Source organism: Acomys russatus, chromosome 7 (assembly GCF_903995435.1).
Source record: "Acomys russatus chromosome 7, mAcoRus1.1, whole genome shotgun sequence".
NCBI lineage: Eukaryota > Metazoa > Chordata > Mammalia > Rodentia > Muridae > Acomys > Acomys russatus.
Genome location: NC_067143.1, coordinates 21,533,086 through 21,551,639, shown reverse-complemented (window position 1 = coordinate 21,551,639; position 18,554 = coordinate 21,533,086). Strand labels below are relative to the sequence as shown.

The 18,554-nt window shown below is 49.0% G+C and overlaps 1 protein-coding gene across 1 annotated transcript in view; it reads left to right on the top strand.

Moving 5' to 3' along the window:
• Positions 1 to 18,554, top strand: part of Lrrk1 (leucine rich repeat kinase 1) — a 90,251-nt gene that overhangs the window by 44,781 nt on the left and 26,916 nt on the right. The window contains exons 10-19 of the mRNA XM_051149712.1: positions 428 to 504; positions 5,474 to 5,603; positions 6,290 to 6,402; positions 6,840 to 7,054; positions 9,369 to 9,533; positions 10,242 to 10,414; positions 11,427 to 11,547; positions 11,895 to 12,054; positions 13,556 to 13,832; positions 16,929 to 17,100. Coding sequence (XP_051005669.1) covers positions 428 to 504; positions 5,474 to 5,603; positions 6,290 to 6,402; positions 6,840 to 7,054; positions 9,369 to 9,533; positions 10,242 to 10,414; positions 11,427 to 11,547; positions 11,895 to 12,054; positions 13,556 to 13,832; positions 16,929 to 17,100 — 1,603 coding nt within the window. The remainder of the gene's footprint in view (positions 1 to 427; positions 505 to 5,473; positions 5,604 to 6,289; positions 6,403 to 6,839; positions 7,055 to 9,368; positions 9,534 to 10,241; positions 10,415 to 11,426; positions 11,548 to 11,894; positions 12,055 to 13,555; positions 13,833 to 16,928; positions 17,101 to 18,554) is intronic.

Genomic DNA, 18,554 nt, shown 5'->3' with positions numbered 1-18,554 from the left:
AATGTATCCACGCAATGAAAGGTGAAAGGTTAAAGGTGAGCCCTGGAGAGGCCAGGCCCTTGGGATCATTGGGGGGGGGGGTTTACTCTGTAACATCTCAGCAGATCACACACCCAAAGGCAACTTCTCCTGGGACAGTGTACCAGCCCCAGAATGCCAAGTGAGGGAGTGTTTTTGCCTTCTTGAAACTGGGAAGCCTGAGAATGAGCAACTAAATGGTCATGGCAGTTGGATTATTCTTTCTGGTTGTTTCTTCCAGAAGGCCCACAAGTTCCCTCATACAAATTGAAGGAAGGCCAAGCGTCTGCTGGTAGAATTTACTGCCTTTTCCCTGGTTCCATATTACATAGTCAGAGCTAATAATACTCCATGTCTTTGTCATGCTGACCTCAAATGTCTGAGGGTTCTTTTTTCCCCACCTCCACAGAAGTGAAGATGGGCTTAAAACAAAGCGGATCTCTCTTTTCACCACCAGAGGGCGCCAGCGTTCTGGAACTGAGACAGGTTTGTGCTGGATTGGGGAGACCATGGGATCCTGAAGATGAGGCAAGTCAGAATAGGTAGCCTTTATCTTTGTCATAAGTTGGGCTCTTCCCTTCCTTTCCCGGTTGGGATGTCAGAGATACTTATGGTCAGTTGAAAACGTCTGCCAGTAAGAAAATGGTGACTGTTCCCACATGTCACTTGTGTGCATGTCTGTGGCCTTGACTCCCCATCTGGAGGCCAGCTAAGCTGATAGCTACCCGCCACATACAGAGAACTGCCCAAACTTGTATACACAACAGTTTCAGTCCTCACAGCAAGTAGGAAACGCCATCTATATTGCACACAAGGAAACAAAGGTTCCTCGCATACCTCAGTCATCAAAGACCCATGGCTCATACAGTAGATGCTTCCTCCTCGTACTTCTAGGGCCTGGAAGGCGTGCATCCATGGTTGCCTTTCTCACTTGCCAGGAGTCGCCTCCTCCACGCACCCACACATGGTGGAGAGTCTCTCCTAACAGCAATCTTCCGTCCTGAAGCACCTGCCTTCATGACGTCATCTAAACCTAACCGCTTCTTCCCAAAGATCCCGCCTCCAGATTGAGGGTCAGGGCCTCTGCACACACACGGTGCTTCTTGACTAGTTCTGGCTCACGTGACAGAGCCTGGCTTCCACCGGGCGCGGGGACCAATGCTATCCAGTCAGAGGACACAGCCACACTGGCCCCCAGGCTGAAGTCGCAAGGGCACTCAAGGATTCCTTGGGAAAGGCGTTTTGTTCTTCAAGGAAACCCTGCCCGGTGGCAAACAAATCAGCGCGCCTCTGTGCGCATGCGTGTGTATCTCCGGGTGTGTATGTACATGGAGTCCAGAGAACAACCTCAGGTGTCATTCCTCAGTGGCCGCTCTCCTTTGTGTGTATGTGTTGTTTCTGTCGGGGTTGGTGTTCACAAGGTCTCTCACTGGCCTCATACTCAACAAGTAGGCTAGGCTAGCTGGCGATCAAGCCTGAGGGACCTACCTGTCTCTGTTTCTCCAACACTGGGATCACAAGTATGTCCTCCTCTGCTCCCCTCCCACCCCCACCCCCACCCCCCAGGGAAGGAGTGCGGCCTGGGAATCGAACTCGGGTCCCTGCAAGGCAGGACTTTACAGACTATGACATCTCTTTTATTTTGTTTGCAATGCTTGAGTAGGGATTGTATGCATCTATAGGGCACAGTGTACCAAGCGCAATGATCAGATCAGAGATAACTGGCATTTCCATCACCTCAGACCGGCAGTGCTTTGTGTTAGAAACGTTGATAATCCTCTCGGCTATAAGTTTTGAAATGGACAATTAGCTGTCAATGCAGCTATCCTGCTGCACTACAGAACATGAGAGGCTTCTGGCTACCCAGCACACCCTTACACCCACTGTCCATCCTCTCTGCCTCCCTCACCCCTGCACCCACTGTCCACGCTCTGCCTCCTTCACCCCTATACCCACTGGGATCCCAGTCCCTCAGAGTTCCTGAGAGAAAACTGTACACATTTAATATATGGCACTGTAATTTAGTAGAAAAGGCTGTTTTCAGGTTTTAGCAAACAGAGTTGGCATAGCCAGCTAGGAGGACCCGCACCCTTCCTTAAGTCAGTGATTGGAGTGCCTTCACTGATAACAGGCTTGCTTTGAAGAGATAACACTTCAGAGGGCATTTGTGTGGTGTGTGTTGGGGGGAGACCTTTAAAAGCTGGCTGGGAAATCTTTTTAATTTTATTTTATTTTTATACATGGTCTCATGCTATAGCCTGGGCTAGCCTGGAAATCCACTCTGTGGCCTCAGTGGTGATTGTCCTGCCTCAGCCTCCCAAGTGCTGAGATTATAGGTATGGGCTACCATGCCATAAAAAAATCATTTTTGGTTTTGTTTTGTTTTTTTCTAGACAGGATTTCTCTGTGTAGTCTTGGCTGGTCTGGACTTGCTTTGTAGACCAGGCTGGCCTCAAACTCCCAGAGATCCGCCTGCTTCTGCCTCCTGAGTGCTGGGATTACAGGAGTGCACCACCATGCCCAGATCAAAACTCATTTTTTAAAGCCCCAAATCTTGGCTTTGCAAAAACTGGACAGTTTTATTTGGTAAAAGACAGTATAGACAAAGGCTTCCTGAAAATGTCTGAGAACTACTTCCCACCGAGGTCACTGCAATACCGATTGGCACACAAATCCCTAATATTCAAAGAATGCTTACAGTTTATTCCCATATGTATGAATTTGACAGACAACCCCACAAGAAAAAGATGGCAACAAATAACAAAGTTTGGAAAAATAGGCCCAAGAACCAGGAGACAGATGCAGAAATCTGTTGCCATGCTAATAGGAAAATACGGTTTATCAACTTTTATAATAGGGCCCTTTTGCTTTGTTTTTCCTGCATGCAAGTATAGGACCCAAGGCCTCGGGGCATGCTGGGATAGTACTCTGCCACTAAGTCATCCCCCCCCCCCCCCCAGCGCAGCTGGTTCCTTTATACAAGTTCCCTCAGCCTTGGGAAATAGAGTGCAGATGTAAGAATCTCACTTGGAAAGAAAGAAAGAAACACCATCTTCTCCTGGTGCCGAGGAGGACAGTGGACAAAAGCATGGGCTGGGAATAATCTTGGTCCCTTTTGCCACTTGCTGGTGGCCAACTTTGTCTACTCTGCCTTCCACTCACACATGTGGGATCCTTTTTTGTTTGTTTTGTTTTGCTTTTCAAGACAGGGTTTCTCTGTGTAGTCTTGGCTGTCCTGGACTCACTTTGTAGACCAGGCTGGCCTCGAACTCACAGAGACCCGCCTGCCTCTGCTTCCCCGAGTGCTGGGATTAAAGGCATGTGCTACCACACCCAGCTATGTGGGATCCTTTTGGGGACCAAAGTGATGGCACTGGAAAAAAAAAAGCAAAGCACTTAGTGGGGCCGACCACAGCCTGTAGAAACTGCTGCTAAGGGAGGCCAAGCTGCATACTGAGAAAGCCATGGGGTGAGTTGGCAGCCAGTCTGAGGGGGCTACAGCTTGAAAGGTTCCCCAGCGGAGGGCATCAAGACATTGGTAGATGACAAAGGCCTCCTGCTTTTTCAATTACATCTGGAATTTTGAAGGCCACCCCTGAGTGAGATGAAGGCAAGATGCCCTTGCCAGGCTTCTTCCTCAGTAGAGTTGTTCTTTCAGGGCAGTTGACCTGGGGTAAAGATTTACCTACAAAAGACAACTTGTTTGCAGATGGGCAGTTAAATTCCAGGGAGGTTTACGTACATTCAAGCATTCAGTTTTGGGCAGTCGCCTTGTCCAAAAATAATTTGGGTGATCATTTTTACAGTAAAACTCAGACGACTAGAGTCATAAATAACTTATGAATAAATAACAGTTCATAAATACCTCAGGCTGTGTTCTCTCCAACCCAGTTTCCACAGTTTTCAACAGTTGGCTGGAGGCGTGACAGGTGTTGCCTCCCTTCCGAGCTGTGGCTCCTTATTCCCCTTATCCGTCACTTAAGGCGCTTTCGTAAACACCAGGGTGAAACTTCAGACTTGGCCGGCTCCGCGGCCAGCTGCTCAGCGTTCCCTCGGTGGGCAAGAGAGCACACCTCTCCTGCATTAGATGCCCTCCCAGGAAAATGTGAAGTTGTTTCACTGAAAGGGGAAAGAAAGGCCTTTTGAACATCTTTTACAGGACAAGGTCTAGGACAGAGTTGCCTTGGCAAGCCTTCTGCAACTTTATTTCCACAGCTGCAGCAAATCCCACTAACAGTGCGGTGAGCTGGGCAGGGTTTCCTAAGTGTTCATCTTAATAGTCTGGCATGGTCTCTTCCAGAACATTCTCCGAGGCCGGGTTACCCCGTGCCCATCACCAATACTGCCACTTCACGGGTGGAGAGGTGCCAGTGCTGGGGGAGGTGGTTGCACCTAGGTAACCGACCAGTGATTTCAGCCCCTAAAAGAATGTTGCCTTTTTTATCCCCTGCGTCTTCCGTGCCTGGCAGAGCATCACAGCCGAGGCTTCGGAGGCAGCGCCTGCATCTGGGATTCCTTGATTCCTAGTGGGATATCCTGTCCGTTCTTCCTGCTTGTCTGGGTAGTGGGGGTGATGGGAGGATAAAAGTTCCTCAGAGATCCTGCTGTAGTCTAAAGGCCTGAATCCTATTAATGTGCACTTCCAAAGCTCTGTATGGCATTCTTTCTTTACACAAAGGCTCGGGTGCCGTGGAAACGGCAAACATGACGTGACCTTAATGGTAATCTCATAATTAGCCTCCCGAATGAACTTACTCGAATACTAAAGAGCCAGCTGGTTTTTCAGAGAGTAACCTCTTTAAGCAACATTAACAAACAAACAAACAAAACACCTTGGCCCATAACATTTCTCTTTGTTGATTACCTTTTCTTTCATTGAAGGGGTAATGCTGTGTATTTTAAATAACAAAATGAGTATTTGGCCTTCTAGTGAGTTCCTTCTCTGGATGTGACTATTAGCCTGTGTAACATACATGCATATATGTGTGTCTGGCACATGTGTTGGATGTACATGCATGCATATGACACTCATGTGCTGGGATAATGCACGTGTGCATATCTGCAGATATTTTCTGTCACATTAATAAGCCTCTTTATGGACCTGGTTCTGCACCTGGATTTTCCAATTCTTCAAAAGCCATCACTTTACAGGCACGTGACCTGCACTGTGCTTTGTAACCATTGCACACTATCCCATTGTTTATTCAACCCCCTGTGGACAAGTAACAATTGAAGGACATGTCACTGTCATGTCTCTGCGCTATTGCAAGCCAGTGTCCCCATCATTACGTCTTTGTCACATGTGCACGCAAAGGTGCCTGTAGAATTAGAACTGACGGGTCAGGGAGTTGAGCACTGTCATTCCCAGTCTGCTCTCGCCAGACATGGCAGCCATTCATGCCGCGGCCATCTAGAACGGCTGGGAAGCATGGCCTCTTTTGACTTTTCTTGGCAGCATGCATGCTAGAATTCCCAGCTTTCCTGAGTGAGTCTTTGGAGGTCCTTTGTCTGAATGACAACCATCTTGACGCAGTCCCTCCATCCGTCTGCCTGATGAAGAACCTGTCAGAGCTCTACCTGGGCAAGTAAGTTGACGTTGAGGGCAGGTCGCCCTGAGAGACAGAAGACCTCCCCTTTACATCACAAGGGGCCAGGCAGAAGGAAGGAAGCCATCTGAGACACAGGAGCAGGGTTTTCAGATTGGGTATGATACAGATGGCGGAGGGAGGAAGATGGAGGAGGCTGGGGGACAGTGAGGAGGATAGCTGCATCCCTGACCCCTTTGCGCACTGACCTTTTACCGTGTGCTGGGTCCTGTCAGGGCCTTACGCAGCATTCAAGCCTTGAGGGCCATAGAAAGTGTTGCCTTCGGATTGAAAATATAGAGCCTTTGCAAGAGGAAGATGTGGCCATCTTGATGGACGTGTCATTAGGGAAAGAGAGAGGGTAGATTGTGGGTGAGGACTCAGTTTGAAAAGGAAGTAGTGACCATCTTGATGGTTATGTCATTGGTGAAAGAGAGATGGTAGGTTGTGGGTGGGAACTCAGTTTGAAGCTGTGGGGACTCCCAGTAGGCAGAACTAATGTTTCCACTACTGAGGGTGCAGGAGTGTGATGGGCTTAGTGTTTAAATGGTATGTTGAGATTAACACCTATGGCACGTGGCTTGGTATGGAGCTTGACGGTGGCCGTGCAGGCTGGGGAGGCTTATGAGAGCTGTGGGCCCGTGTCTTCACATATTGCTTCTCTCCTGCGGACTTGTTCACTTCAGTAACCCTGGCCTCCGGGAGCTCCCTCTGGAGCTAGGCCAGCTGGGAAACCTCTGGCAACTGGACATCGAAGATCTGAACATTGGCAACGTGCCTGCAGAGGTCAGGAAAGAAGGTAGGGCCTCCTCAGCCCTGTTCCAATCACCACTTTAGAAAGATGAGTTAGGTTCCCTTGGTAGGTTTTAAGAATGGGATCAGTGGGTGAATGAACCGCGGGGCCCAGTTCCAGCCTCACGAATTGGGAAGATGCTACGAAACTGGCCCCAACGCAGTAGCTGCCAATAGTAATATGGTTGAGAACAGCTAGGGTAGTAAAGTATGTGACTAGGGCAGCAAGGACGTTGTCAGTCGGTCCTGACTTTCACACTTAAGCTTCGGGGTGGTTGCTTTCATCCCTTCACCCACCCAGATCCAAACATCATCTCTTGGAACACATAGAAATTGTCCCTTTGGGATGGAATTTGGCCGAGAAATGTGTATAGTGTTGCACAAAGCATTCCCTTTAGACATCATCTAGGGCACCCACTTTTTCCCTCTTCTGATTTCTCACAGGCCCAAAAGCCACGCTGTCTTTCCTGCGTGCTCAGCTGCGCAAGGCGGAGAAGTGTAAGTTGATGAAGATGATCCTCGTGGGCCCCCCTCGCCAGGGCAAGTCTACACTCCTGGAGATCTTACAGACAGGGAAGGCCCCGCAGCTAGCACACAGCGAAGCCACCATCAGGACCAGCAAGTGGGAGCTTCAGAGACCAGCAGGCTCCAAAGCCAAGGTGAAGGATGGTGGACACGTAGTTCCTGTGGATGGGAAGGAGCGCCCTGTGAGCTGTTCTCTGTTCTCCTGGGGACCCTGGGCACCCTGAGTCCAAGGCTCAAGATGTTCTGCCCTGCACACTTGCCAAGAGGGACGAATCAGTTCTTCCCATGACCTTGTAGTTTTTCTATCATAATGAAGTCTAGGCTCGGGGCCAGTGGCCTGCCTGTCTGCTGGGTTCCCCTGTGGGGCTTTTCATGAGCGCATGCTCAGGGTTCAAAGCTGGTCACAGTGGCTTAGATTCAAATAGGCTAGGGTGGGGATCCCCTAGGGGTAAGAATAAAGTACTACAGCAGGCAGTGAGATGTACCTCAGCATCTGTCAGCTCCCACACACACACTAAAAGGAGACCGAGAAAGTACCCCAGGACTTAATGCCTTATCCTCCCTAATTCCTGCTTTCATTCAAGTTCTCCAAAAGTTCCGTTAAATGGCCTGTTTAAAATGTATATTTCATCAACTTGTTCATCATCCTCGTTCCCATTCAGAACCACGAAGATAGAAATAAACTATTATTTTAACCCTTTGAAGTAGAGGAGAGCCTGTGAGATCTCAGGCATGGCGTTTGTGTTAGTTACTTGTATGTTGCTGTGACCAAAATACAAAAAATGCCTCTCAGAAGTGAGTTAGAAAGGGGCACATGTGTTTTGGCTCACAGCACCAGAGGGTTCAGTCCACAGCTGCTTGGCCCCTTGTGTTGAGCAGAGCATCGTAATGGTTGAAGTGTGTGATGAGTTCAGCCATTCACATCGTTGGGGACCGGAAGTAGGGAGTGACAGGAAGTGGCCAGGATAATATATATTCCAAGGACCCTCCTCTGATGACCTACTTTCACCTTCCTAAGTTTCTAGAGTTTCCTGAGATCTCACCAGCAGGGGGCCAAGTATTCAAGCCATAAGCCTCCAGCAGACATTGCAAATTCAATCTATAACAGCATCCATCCATACAGCCCACAGAAAGTGGTTTTGCCCTGAGTGCCAGAAATACAGGCCTTTATCTGTTGAATATGTGCTTCTTGCCTCCCTGTGGCGACTCTGGGGTGCAGAGTGGAGAGAGGTTTACAGGACAGAAAACTGAAAAGCCATGTCCACCTGGGACATAGCTTCTCCTCCAAGCCCAGTACTATGAGAGGTAAGTTTGATGGCAGGGGTTTTCACATAAAATCTCCTTCCAAATCAGGGAAATCCAGTTTGCATACTGGAGCCTTTGGGCTGAAGCTGTATGCTAGCTTACTTGGAACTGGTCCTTGTAAGAAGGAGTACAAATCAATGAGACAGCCCGTGCTTAGCATGTGCAAGGCTGTGAGTTCAATCCCCAGCACCCAAAAGAAAAATAAGAACAGTGTCCTGCCTGTCAGGTTTAAACAGTGAGATGGTGAATACCACGCCCTCTCGGAATAGACAGGGAGTGACAACCTGACTCACTCCTGAAGGTTCTCTAAAATAACCAGCATTTCCTGCAACACCCTTGGCTTTGCCGTTTTGACGATGACTCAGTCACTTTTGCTCCCAGCTTTTCTTCAGTGAACCGCTTCCCCGAGCATGAGGGGTGGACAGCCCAATACTCCCGCCTTCACTTTAACGCCATAGCTGCTCTTATGAGCACTGAGGCCCATCCGGCTGCTCTGTGCTGGCTGAGAACAGCTGCCTGCTTTCATCTTTATCCAAAGCCAGGTCAGCATGCTGTCTCTGTCTCAGAGGCCCAAATGCTGCGTCACATCATGGGAATGACTCCTGGCTACAGCTCACTGCAGCCCTGGTTTCCCAGCCAGCTCTGAGCTCATGCCGTGATAGAGAAACCGTTTACACAGCCTTCCTGGCAGCCCAGTTCCTGTTGTCGGATTCTCACGTTAGGGGGGGTTTCCCATCCTCGTTGGTGGGCGATAACCTTTGACCTACACAAGTTCAGGGACGCCTCCTCCATCTGGCCATTGCACAGAGGGTGGGAGCCATGATGTCAAAGTAGAGGCCCTCGTGAAAGCAGATGTCTTCCAACTGTGGGGAGCCTAAGGTAACGACCACAAGAGGCCATGATCTCCCCAGGCTCCCTGCTTCTATTAGCATCAAATAGAAGCTCCCAGAAGTCTACCTTTGTGCCACTGGGCCCTTCTCCCTTGGCAGGATTGCTAATTCCTAAGACACTGGAGTCTGTAACTTTTCCATGGCCTTTTCCAGATGCATTCCAAGTTGTAAATTTTCTTGTGGCTTACTCACGCCCGCCCCCCACCCCTCGGTCACTCAAATGTCCCCCTTCTGTGCTTTGTTGCTCAAGTAGGTTGAGTCCGTGGAGTTCAACGTCTGGGACATTGGGGGCCCTGCCAGCATGTCCACCGTCAATCAGTGCTTCTTCACAGATAAGGCCCTGTATGTGGTGGTCTGGAACCTGGCCCTTGGGGAGGAAGCCGTGGCCAACCTCCAGTTCTGGCTGCTCAACATCGAGGTGAGGAGCCGCCAGCTTTGCCTTCTCGCGCTCAGGTCTCAGCATCCGAGGCCTGAAGCATTGTGTGGAGTGGTGATGCACGCTTTTAATCCCAGCACTTGGGAGGCAGAGCAGGTGGATCGCTGTGAGTTCGAGGCCAGTCTGGTCTACAAAGCGAGTCTGGGATAGCCAGGGCTACAGGGAGAAACCCTGTCTTGGAAAGAAAGAAAGAAAGAAAGAAAGAAAGAAAGAAAGAAAGAAAGAAAGAAAGAGCGAATGAGGGTGGTTGATGCAAGGGAAAGATACTCTTCTTGGTGAAGGGCTTTCCTAGAGGGACCCCCACCTTGCTTGCTTTTCACACACAAGAACTCAGAGGCCTTCCAGGCCCGAGGACCCAGAGCTGCTGTTATTTTCTTATTTACATTAAACCTAATAACCCAGTGCATACAAGGCAGGCAGCACGCCTTCCAGTGTAAAGATGCCATTGGCCTGACACAGGCCACTCCCTCAGGTAGTCAGAAGAGCCAGCCATCCCTCTCTATGGGCTAAACTCAGCATCAGTGAGTGGAACGCATTCTAAGGCAGCTCTGACATCCCTCAGCTCAGGGCGAACCCATAATGTTTGAGTCTACAGGATGGTGGCTGAGCATGGACCACTAACATCCAAGGTTGGCACGCTTGCACACTGAGGGAGAAGATACAGGATGCTGCTGTGGGACTCTGTTTCAGGCCAAGGCCCCAAATGCTGTTGTGCTGGTGGTCGGGACACACCTGGACCTAATCGAAGCCAAATTCCGAGTGGAGAGGATAGCAACACTGCGTGCCTATGTGCTGGCGCTCTGCCGTTCGCCTTCGGGCTCCAGAGCTACGGGCTTCCCAGACATCACTTTCAAACACTTGCAGTGAGTGTCGCCTGCCTCTTGCTTGCCGCTGCTGCCATGTGTGCTCTGTTCACTAAGATGCCCTCTTGCCTGAGATCTGACCTGGGGATGGGCCAGGCCTCTTCAGACTGAGGCTGACATCCTGAGCAGGGTGTCACCAGCTAGATGACTAGAGAGACAAGGTCTCGAGATACCCTAACTGCTTCCTTCTGGGGCCCTCTCCTCCATCAGGGCCAGTGCCAAGAGCACACAGCTCCCATTGGAACAAAGAGACAGGAACTTGAACACCATGCGTAGTCGTTTCCAATCACTGATCGAGGACTGACATCCCAGGCCCTGTGTTGGATCCAAATAGATCTCAGAGCAGCTGTTGAGTCTGAAAGTATCTGCAGGGGGTGACGTGGGGCAGGCTGCTGCAGATGAGACCAGCCACCCCTGGGTGTGTCACTCCGTTTAACCTCTTGTCAGTGGCCATCATATTTGCCAGGGCCGAGGCACTTAGTTTTCAGGCCATGAATTTGAGACTCAGGAAAGGAAGTGAGGATCCCTGAACAGAATAAAACACATGCTGCTGCAGCCAGTCTCGGATTCCTTCACTCTGGGTGGAATGGCATGGGTGCTGGTGGACAGGGCGGGATGACCTGTCAGCCTGACATTAGGATTTTGGAGACTCCTGGTATACCCCCCAAGAAAAACCCAGAAGGGTCGTTAATAACAGAGTCCCAGCCTCAGCATGCGCTTCTCTTTCCCAGCTAACACCCTTGAGAGCCCCAGTACCTCTGGGCCTCACTCTGCCTCTGTGAACTCAGCGTATTGGGAAGCCAGGCCAACGTGGCAAGTTGTTCGGCGCCCAGCATGGGGCTGTGCACACAAAAAGACCTACTAGAAGCTTCTGTTCTCTCTTTAATAACTTCTCAAGTCTTGTTAGCATTTGGGACAAATCTTTAGGGAAACAGGGATGCTATGTGCTGCCTCATCCCCCCCCCAATGAAGAGGTAGTATATTGATTAAGCCCCAGTATTCTCACACACAGTGAAATCTCCTGCAAGAATCTGGAAGGGCAGGAGGGGCTGCGGCAGCTGATTTTCCATGTCACGTGCAACATGAAAGATGTGGGCAGCACGATTGGCTGTCAGAAACTCGCTGGCAGGCTGGTGAGTGTCCCCTTATCCAGTTAGGTCAGAGGGTCCCACTTCTGGGATCCACACTTCCCTCCTTTTTTGCTATAAGGCGTATATGGCTGTGTTCAAGGTCAGTAGTTACAGGTGAGAGCAGGAAAGGATCGTTGGCCTATCACAATCATCCTCGCCTTCCTAGGCCTGCTGCCATCCTGTGTTTGTCCCCAACTGAGGCGGAGCAAAGCCGTGCTCTGAGTTTGTAGTTCTCATAACGTAATGACATGTCCTCTGATCCTAGAACCTTATAGTGGGGTGCGGGAGAGTGTTGGCGCAGGCAGCACCCATGGGCCTGAGGGGCTCAGCCTTGCCTCTCCTACTCCCAGATCCCCAGGAGCTACATAAGCCTACAGGAGGCCGTGTTGGCTGAGCAGCAGCGACGTAGCCTGGGCGATGAAGTGCAGTATCTGACTGACAAGCAGCTGGAACAGCTGGTGGAGCAGACGCCAGGCAACGACATCAAAGACTATGAGGACCTGCAGTCTGGTAGGCCTGGAGTGGGTACACAGGGAGCATGGGTATGGGGGACCTGAAGGCTGGCAGAAAGTGGGGTGAGGCAACTGTGAGGCTTCTGTGTCAGGTCTCTGCCTCCCGGTGTTCTGCCTGCCTCCGTGCCTCTTCCCTCCACTTCTCCTTGCTGCCATCGCCCCCTGCCATCCCTCTCCCTGCCCTTCTTTCCTTGGATAGAGAACAGGACAGCGGCTCTGCAGAGGATGCGCACAGACACAAAGTGTACTGGCCACCACCCTCCAGGACCTCGGTCCAGGAAGATAGTGAGGTTAAACAATTACAGTTCTTACTGTTCACAATAGTTATCATCACCACACCCACTGCCCTGGCAGATACAAAACCCATTGCCCCTGGAGAAAGGCACGGCTAGGTTCCTGCCTGCCTCTGGCCACACTGTGATCAATGAAGCCGCCAGTAACCTTGCTTTACATAGGCCTCTGTTCCGTACTGCAGTAAAACACCCCGGCCACACACTACTTAGAGGAGGACAAAGTTTACTTGGGTTACAATTCCAGGTTACAGCTTAGCACTGAAAGTAAGTCAAAGCAGGAAGCTAGTCACATCACATCCACAGCCAAGAGGAGAGAGGAACAAATGGACCCCTGCTGCCTGGTTGCTTGGTTTCTTCTTTCTTCATTCTGATACTATTGAGGAGGACCGACTCCCTGTCTGGAAAATGATGCCACCCACAATGGCCTAGGTCAATCAGTAATCAAGACTATCTCCCACAGACAGGCCCAAAGGCCAGGCTGATATAGATCTTCCTCAATTGAGATTCCATGTGATTATGGGCCACTTCAAGTTAACATTAAAAACTAACCAGCACATATATCTTATTTAACTTTTGAACAGATATTGCCGATTTATTCACTCGTGCCATGGCTTTTATAGTCTCTGTCTAAACACTGCTTACCCAATGCCATATTTTCTCTATAAATCAGTCCTGTACTTAGAAACACTAGACAACCCATTAGCATTGTTCTTGAGGGTCATTTTAGACAGCAAAATTACCCCAAATGCAAAAAATATTTTAAACATGGCAGTAAATAGACCCTTGAAGGGGCATTCACAGGGCAAGAGCTCAGTTAGGAACACAAACACAGGACAACACACGCTTTTCACACTGCTCAGCGCGGGTCTACACAGAACCGTCGAAGCACCTCGGGTGTTGTTTTAGGAGATTCACGAGTGAATTTCAAGGGCTGAAACTTACAGATACTCAGTCTGAGTACCAAGATTATTTGTAGTTGCTTGGCCATCAACTCAGGACATTGGTGAGAGTTAATGTGTGTCACCAGGCTCCAGCTGCCCGCCCTGTCTGATGGGCCTGGCGTAGCAGGAATATTGGTTTCTTCCTAGAAATAGGGTCATCATTGGAGTATCCTTTGGTCCCTATGTGGTTCTGACACAGCTCCCTCCTTCTTTTCCTCCGCCCCTCCCTCCCACCCTCCCTCCCTCGCTCACTCCCTCCTTGCAGCCATCAGCTTTCTCATAGAAACAGGAGCCCTGCTGCACTTCCCGGACACCAGCCATGGCCTGAGGAACCTCTACTTCCTGGACCCCATCTGGCTATCGGAATGCCTGCAGAGGATCTTCAGCATCAAGGGGTCCCGGTCAGTGGCGAAGAATGGGGTGATCCGAGCCGAGGACCTCAGGATGCTGCTGGTGGGGACCGGCTTCACACAGCAGACTGAAGAGCAATATTTCCAGTTTCTTGCCAAGTTTGAGATCGCCCTCCCTGTTGCCAATGACAGGTGAGCCCACAGCCCGGGCTATGCTGAAAGAAGGAATGGGGTCTGAGGATACTGGTGGCCTCAGCAAGAGTTCCTGGGCTGCCACCTGAGGGATGGCCAGTTGCCCAGCCTAGGACAGCAGGAAGGTAGATGCACCTACTTTGGCCACCCCATATCTCTTTTCAGGCAGTTGGAAGAAATCCATTTATTGAAAGGGGTCAGGAAAGCATGCAATGGGAGTTCTTCTTGGGGCAGCTGTTTGCTTGGTTATATGGTAACTGAAAACAGTCTGTGACATGGACAAACGTATCAGTTTTGCAGGCTCAGAATGCACTCTCAAATCATTAATAGCACTGAGGGTGGCTGGCTTGACAGGCTCAGGCCTGGGTCTCTACAAATGCCACTTCCTGGAATGCCGATAGAACCCTTGCAAGCACGTCCGAGACCCCCTGTTTCCTCTCCTCCACCACCTGTCTCAGTGGACATGTCATTCATACTGCCCGATACTCTTCTCTGTGCCCCTGATACCTGTTTCTTACTCCACCCCTCCACTGTGTAACTACCACCTCCCATGAGCTATTCTTCTGTGTATACTGAAGGCATCTACAGTCTCCTTTATCCAGGTCACACACTCTCCAGGTTCATTTACCAATGACCAGCTGCAGTGCGAAAATATGGAATCAAAAATGCTATGAACAGTTCCTTTTTTTTAATTGCCACTCCATCCCTAGTAGCATAATGAAATTTCTCACTATTCCACTCTGACCCACCTAGGACACAGCCCATCATTTGTCTAGTATATCCATGCCATATAATCTTGGCTTGGCTATAAACTTAGCTGTTCTGATATGGTTTTGTTTATGGTGTTTTTTTGTTTTGGTTTGTTTTTTGTTTTTTGTTTTGGTTTTTCGAGACAGGGTTTCTCTGTGTAGCCTTGCCCGTCCTGGATTCACTTTGTAGACCAGGCTGGCCTCGAACTCACAGGGATCCGCCTGCCTCTGCCTCCCGAGTGCTGGGATTAAAGGCGTGCACCACCAAGCCTGGCCAGTTTTGCTTATGTTTAATCCCCATTTTTTTTTTTTTTTTACTAAAGGCCCAATGCAAAAAGATACTGATATTAGACATGCATGGCAACATGTTGTTATAATTGTTCTGTTATTGTTTTATTATTGAGTATCTCTTGTTACGTCACATAATATTTCTTTCTTGAAGTCCATTTTGTCTGATTTTAAAATAATTACACACCAGCTTTGATGATCTTTTAGCTTTTTAAATTCCAACTATGCCCCCTCCCCCAATACTTTTATTATCAATTTATTGGGGGTATTTATGTTACAATGAATATCTTATTGGCAGTGAATTATCTAACCCAAAGATCTCTGCCTTAAACAGGAATACTTGGATCATTTATACTTAGTGTGATTAGCTTCGTAGTTGGCTTCAAGTCTAATACCTTATCATTTGTTTAATTTGCTCATTTGTTCTACTTTATTCTGAGTTACTTACATTTTCAGTGCTTTCATTCATCCCATCTGTTCTTGGTGTGGTCCTCAGTGGTTCCCTAGGTGTTAGACTATCCATCCCTAGCAGCCATCACCCACATTCTACATGTCACTCATCTTGCTAAACATCAGAACTGCCAACATTCCAATCCCACTTCAATGGGAGCCCGAGACGCCTAGGCTGAGAAGAGAACATGAGGACCAGATCTCTGCTGGCTACTCAGTCTCCAGAAGATGCTTTACACTAAGCCAGGTTGATGCTCTAGATCATTTCATCCACTTCCTGGGTTTGATGCTGATATGGCCATAAGCCTATAGTCCCTTATGATGCATCTGCCATAGAACACACCACCACTCTGCATCCAACTCCAGAGCCCTACATTGGTACCATTAAAGACTTCTAGAAAGCTGGCCTGGTCCCTGGGAAGCCATCCTAGAGATTCTGTTGTTGTAAACCAAGCATCCACAGAGACATCCCTACTTTACACTTGGCCATGTGTAGGGGTAGGGGGCACCTCAAGACCTTCTTGCTCCATTTGTATGAGGCCACCCATGAGTAGAGTCCTAAAGAGAGAAACTTCAAAAAGGGTTCAAGGTCTGTGATTTCTAGGGAGATATAATCTCATGGCAGACTTCTTGGTCCTGAGCTCATAGAATATTTCTGCTCCTTCCTCAGAGTTTCTTGAGCCTTAGGTATGGGCATTGTGTTATAAATGTATCCTTCTCAGCTGGGCAACCTACAATTAATTGATCTTTACACTTTAACCACTTACGGTTTTCCATCATGGTCTCTGTTCACTGCAAAGAGAAGAAGCTTCTTTGATGAGGGGTGAGGCCTACACTGGTTTACAAGTATGAGAATGAGCTTTAGAATGCATTTAGAATTCCCTGATCTCCATGGGCCCTATGTACACGGTACACAGAGATACATGCAGGAGAAACATCCATATGCACTGTATTTTTTTTTTTTTTTTAAGAAGAAAGAATCCAGCCACTGCATCCCAGGGTACCGTATGCCTGTTCTGTTCCTACCCCCACAGCTCACAGCTTGCGGCACATAGTGGATGTTGCTTTCCAGATGCGTTTGTGGGGAGGGACTTCCCAGCTGTAAGCTCTTTAAAATGACTATAGACAAGAACACCTAGGTCACACAGTGATGCAACATTTTAACGATGACCATGTCCACTCGCGTTCTCATAAAACCATCGTTTGTTTTGTGAGGAAAATCGCCGTGTTCTAAGTTTTAAGGCAATTGTGTTGTTTTAATTAGCCAAGAACAATAAACAGCCTTGGAGACCAAAACCAGTTACCCTGACCCCAATATCTGTGTTGTCCTCAGAACTCCGCAGCTGTATTTGTTTTTCCTCCGCCAACCAGAGTCAGCGTTGAGTGATTTCACAACCGCAACCCAGTTTTCTGAGAAGCAACTCCAATTTGCTCTGTCTGGCAATTTTATGTCTTCAGAGCTTCCCTCCACATCATTTCTAGTCTCACTGGAACTCTACAGCCTGAGCCTTGTCAGCAGCGGCCTTCCCACAGTCCAGCATCTGCAGGAACCAGGGTCCTACAGCGGATCTCGGGCCATGATAATCACCTGTCCCCTTATGCGTTTCAGCTACCTCCTACCACACCTCCTTCCATCCAAACCTGGGCTGGACACCCACAGCATGCAGCACCCAATGCCTAACACCATCCAGCGGGTGTTTAAGATGAGCTTCGTGCCTGTTGGCTTCTGGCAAAGGTTCATAGCACGGATGCTGATCAGCTTGGCTGAGATGGACCTGCAGGTAGCATGGTTTGTGAAAGGGGAAGGCATGGGGGTGGGGGAAGGGGGCTTCCATAAGCTCATTGTTGGGGGAAGACTGCATCCTCTATGCTAATGAGGCCTAATTGAAGGTCAGGAGGAAAACATAGCATGGATCCATTGGCCCTGCCTGGAAATACCAGTTTTAACCTAACTGGCTTAGACCACTCCCTCCTAGAGTTATGGTCCCAAATGTTAACCATTTACAAGTCACCGTGAAACTTGTAGCAGAAGCAAGGTCCCCCCACTAAGCCCCATGGTTTCAATGCAGCAGCTATGAGCTGGGCCAAGAACTAGTATTTTGTTTATTTATTTATTTGTTTATTTATTTTTTGTTGTTGTTGTTTTTGTTTTTCGAGACAGTGTTTCTCTGTGTAGCCTTGGCTGTCCTGGACTCACTTTGTAGACGAAGACAACCTCGAACTCACAGCGATCAGCCTGCCTCCGCCTCCCAAGTGCTTGGATTAGAGATGTGTGCCACCACGCCCAGCCCCAAGAACTTATCTTTTAAATCATGTCCCAGCTCCCTGGCTTCATGGTCCTTCTGTCCCAGATATACACTATGACTCACCTGAGAAGGTGTCTCTAACTGACACAGCCCTTCTCAGATCACCCAGATTTTAAAGCTTGGTTGTAAGACCCATACCTTAAGTATTGTTGTAAAGACACCTTACAAGACTTGGTTCGGTCCTTTCATGTCCTGGGCCTCAGGGACCGAACTCAAGTTGTCAGGCTTAGCAGCAAACATCTGTGCTTGAACCACTTCACTGGAGAATCTAAGGATGTGCACTCCACGCCCAGCTTGCATCACTCAGGCTTTGTAAAGCTCCCTAGTGATGCCACTCTGCAACCAATCCAGAGCTCTGGAGAGGCAGCCCAGCTGTCAGTCAACGGTAGTTTCATGCAAAACAGTAATACAGAAGTAATATTTGCCTAGAGCAGTATCTCAAAACGGGGTTCCTAGATCAGCAAAATTGACCTCACCTCCTGAGAGCCATGAAAGATACTCTCAAGGCCCAACTCCAGATTTACCATCTCAGAAACTTCAGGATGGAGCCCTGGCAGGACCCCCAGGGGAATTGTGACCCTCTCTGCAGTTTGTGAGCCCCTGGCATGCACTCCAACTATTGGATTGTTGAATCTTTTTGACATCGATCTCTGCTTTTGCCACTCTTTAATTAGAGCGCCCTTATTGAATTATAACTTCTTGGCTGGGTAAAGCTGCTCTTTGATCTTCCCATTTTATGGGAAGAAAAATAAACATAAGATGTTGAAAAAAATCAATCAAAACCGCTGCAGCCTGTGGCACAGATGGGGGCAGAGGTGTCTCTTTATGATGCTAAATGGTTTGCTGGCACCTACAGAGGGGGTGCTGGCACTGCCTCTCCTGGAGTTCCTTCTGTCCTGTGTCCTGCATTTGAACTGTGTCCTGCAGTG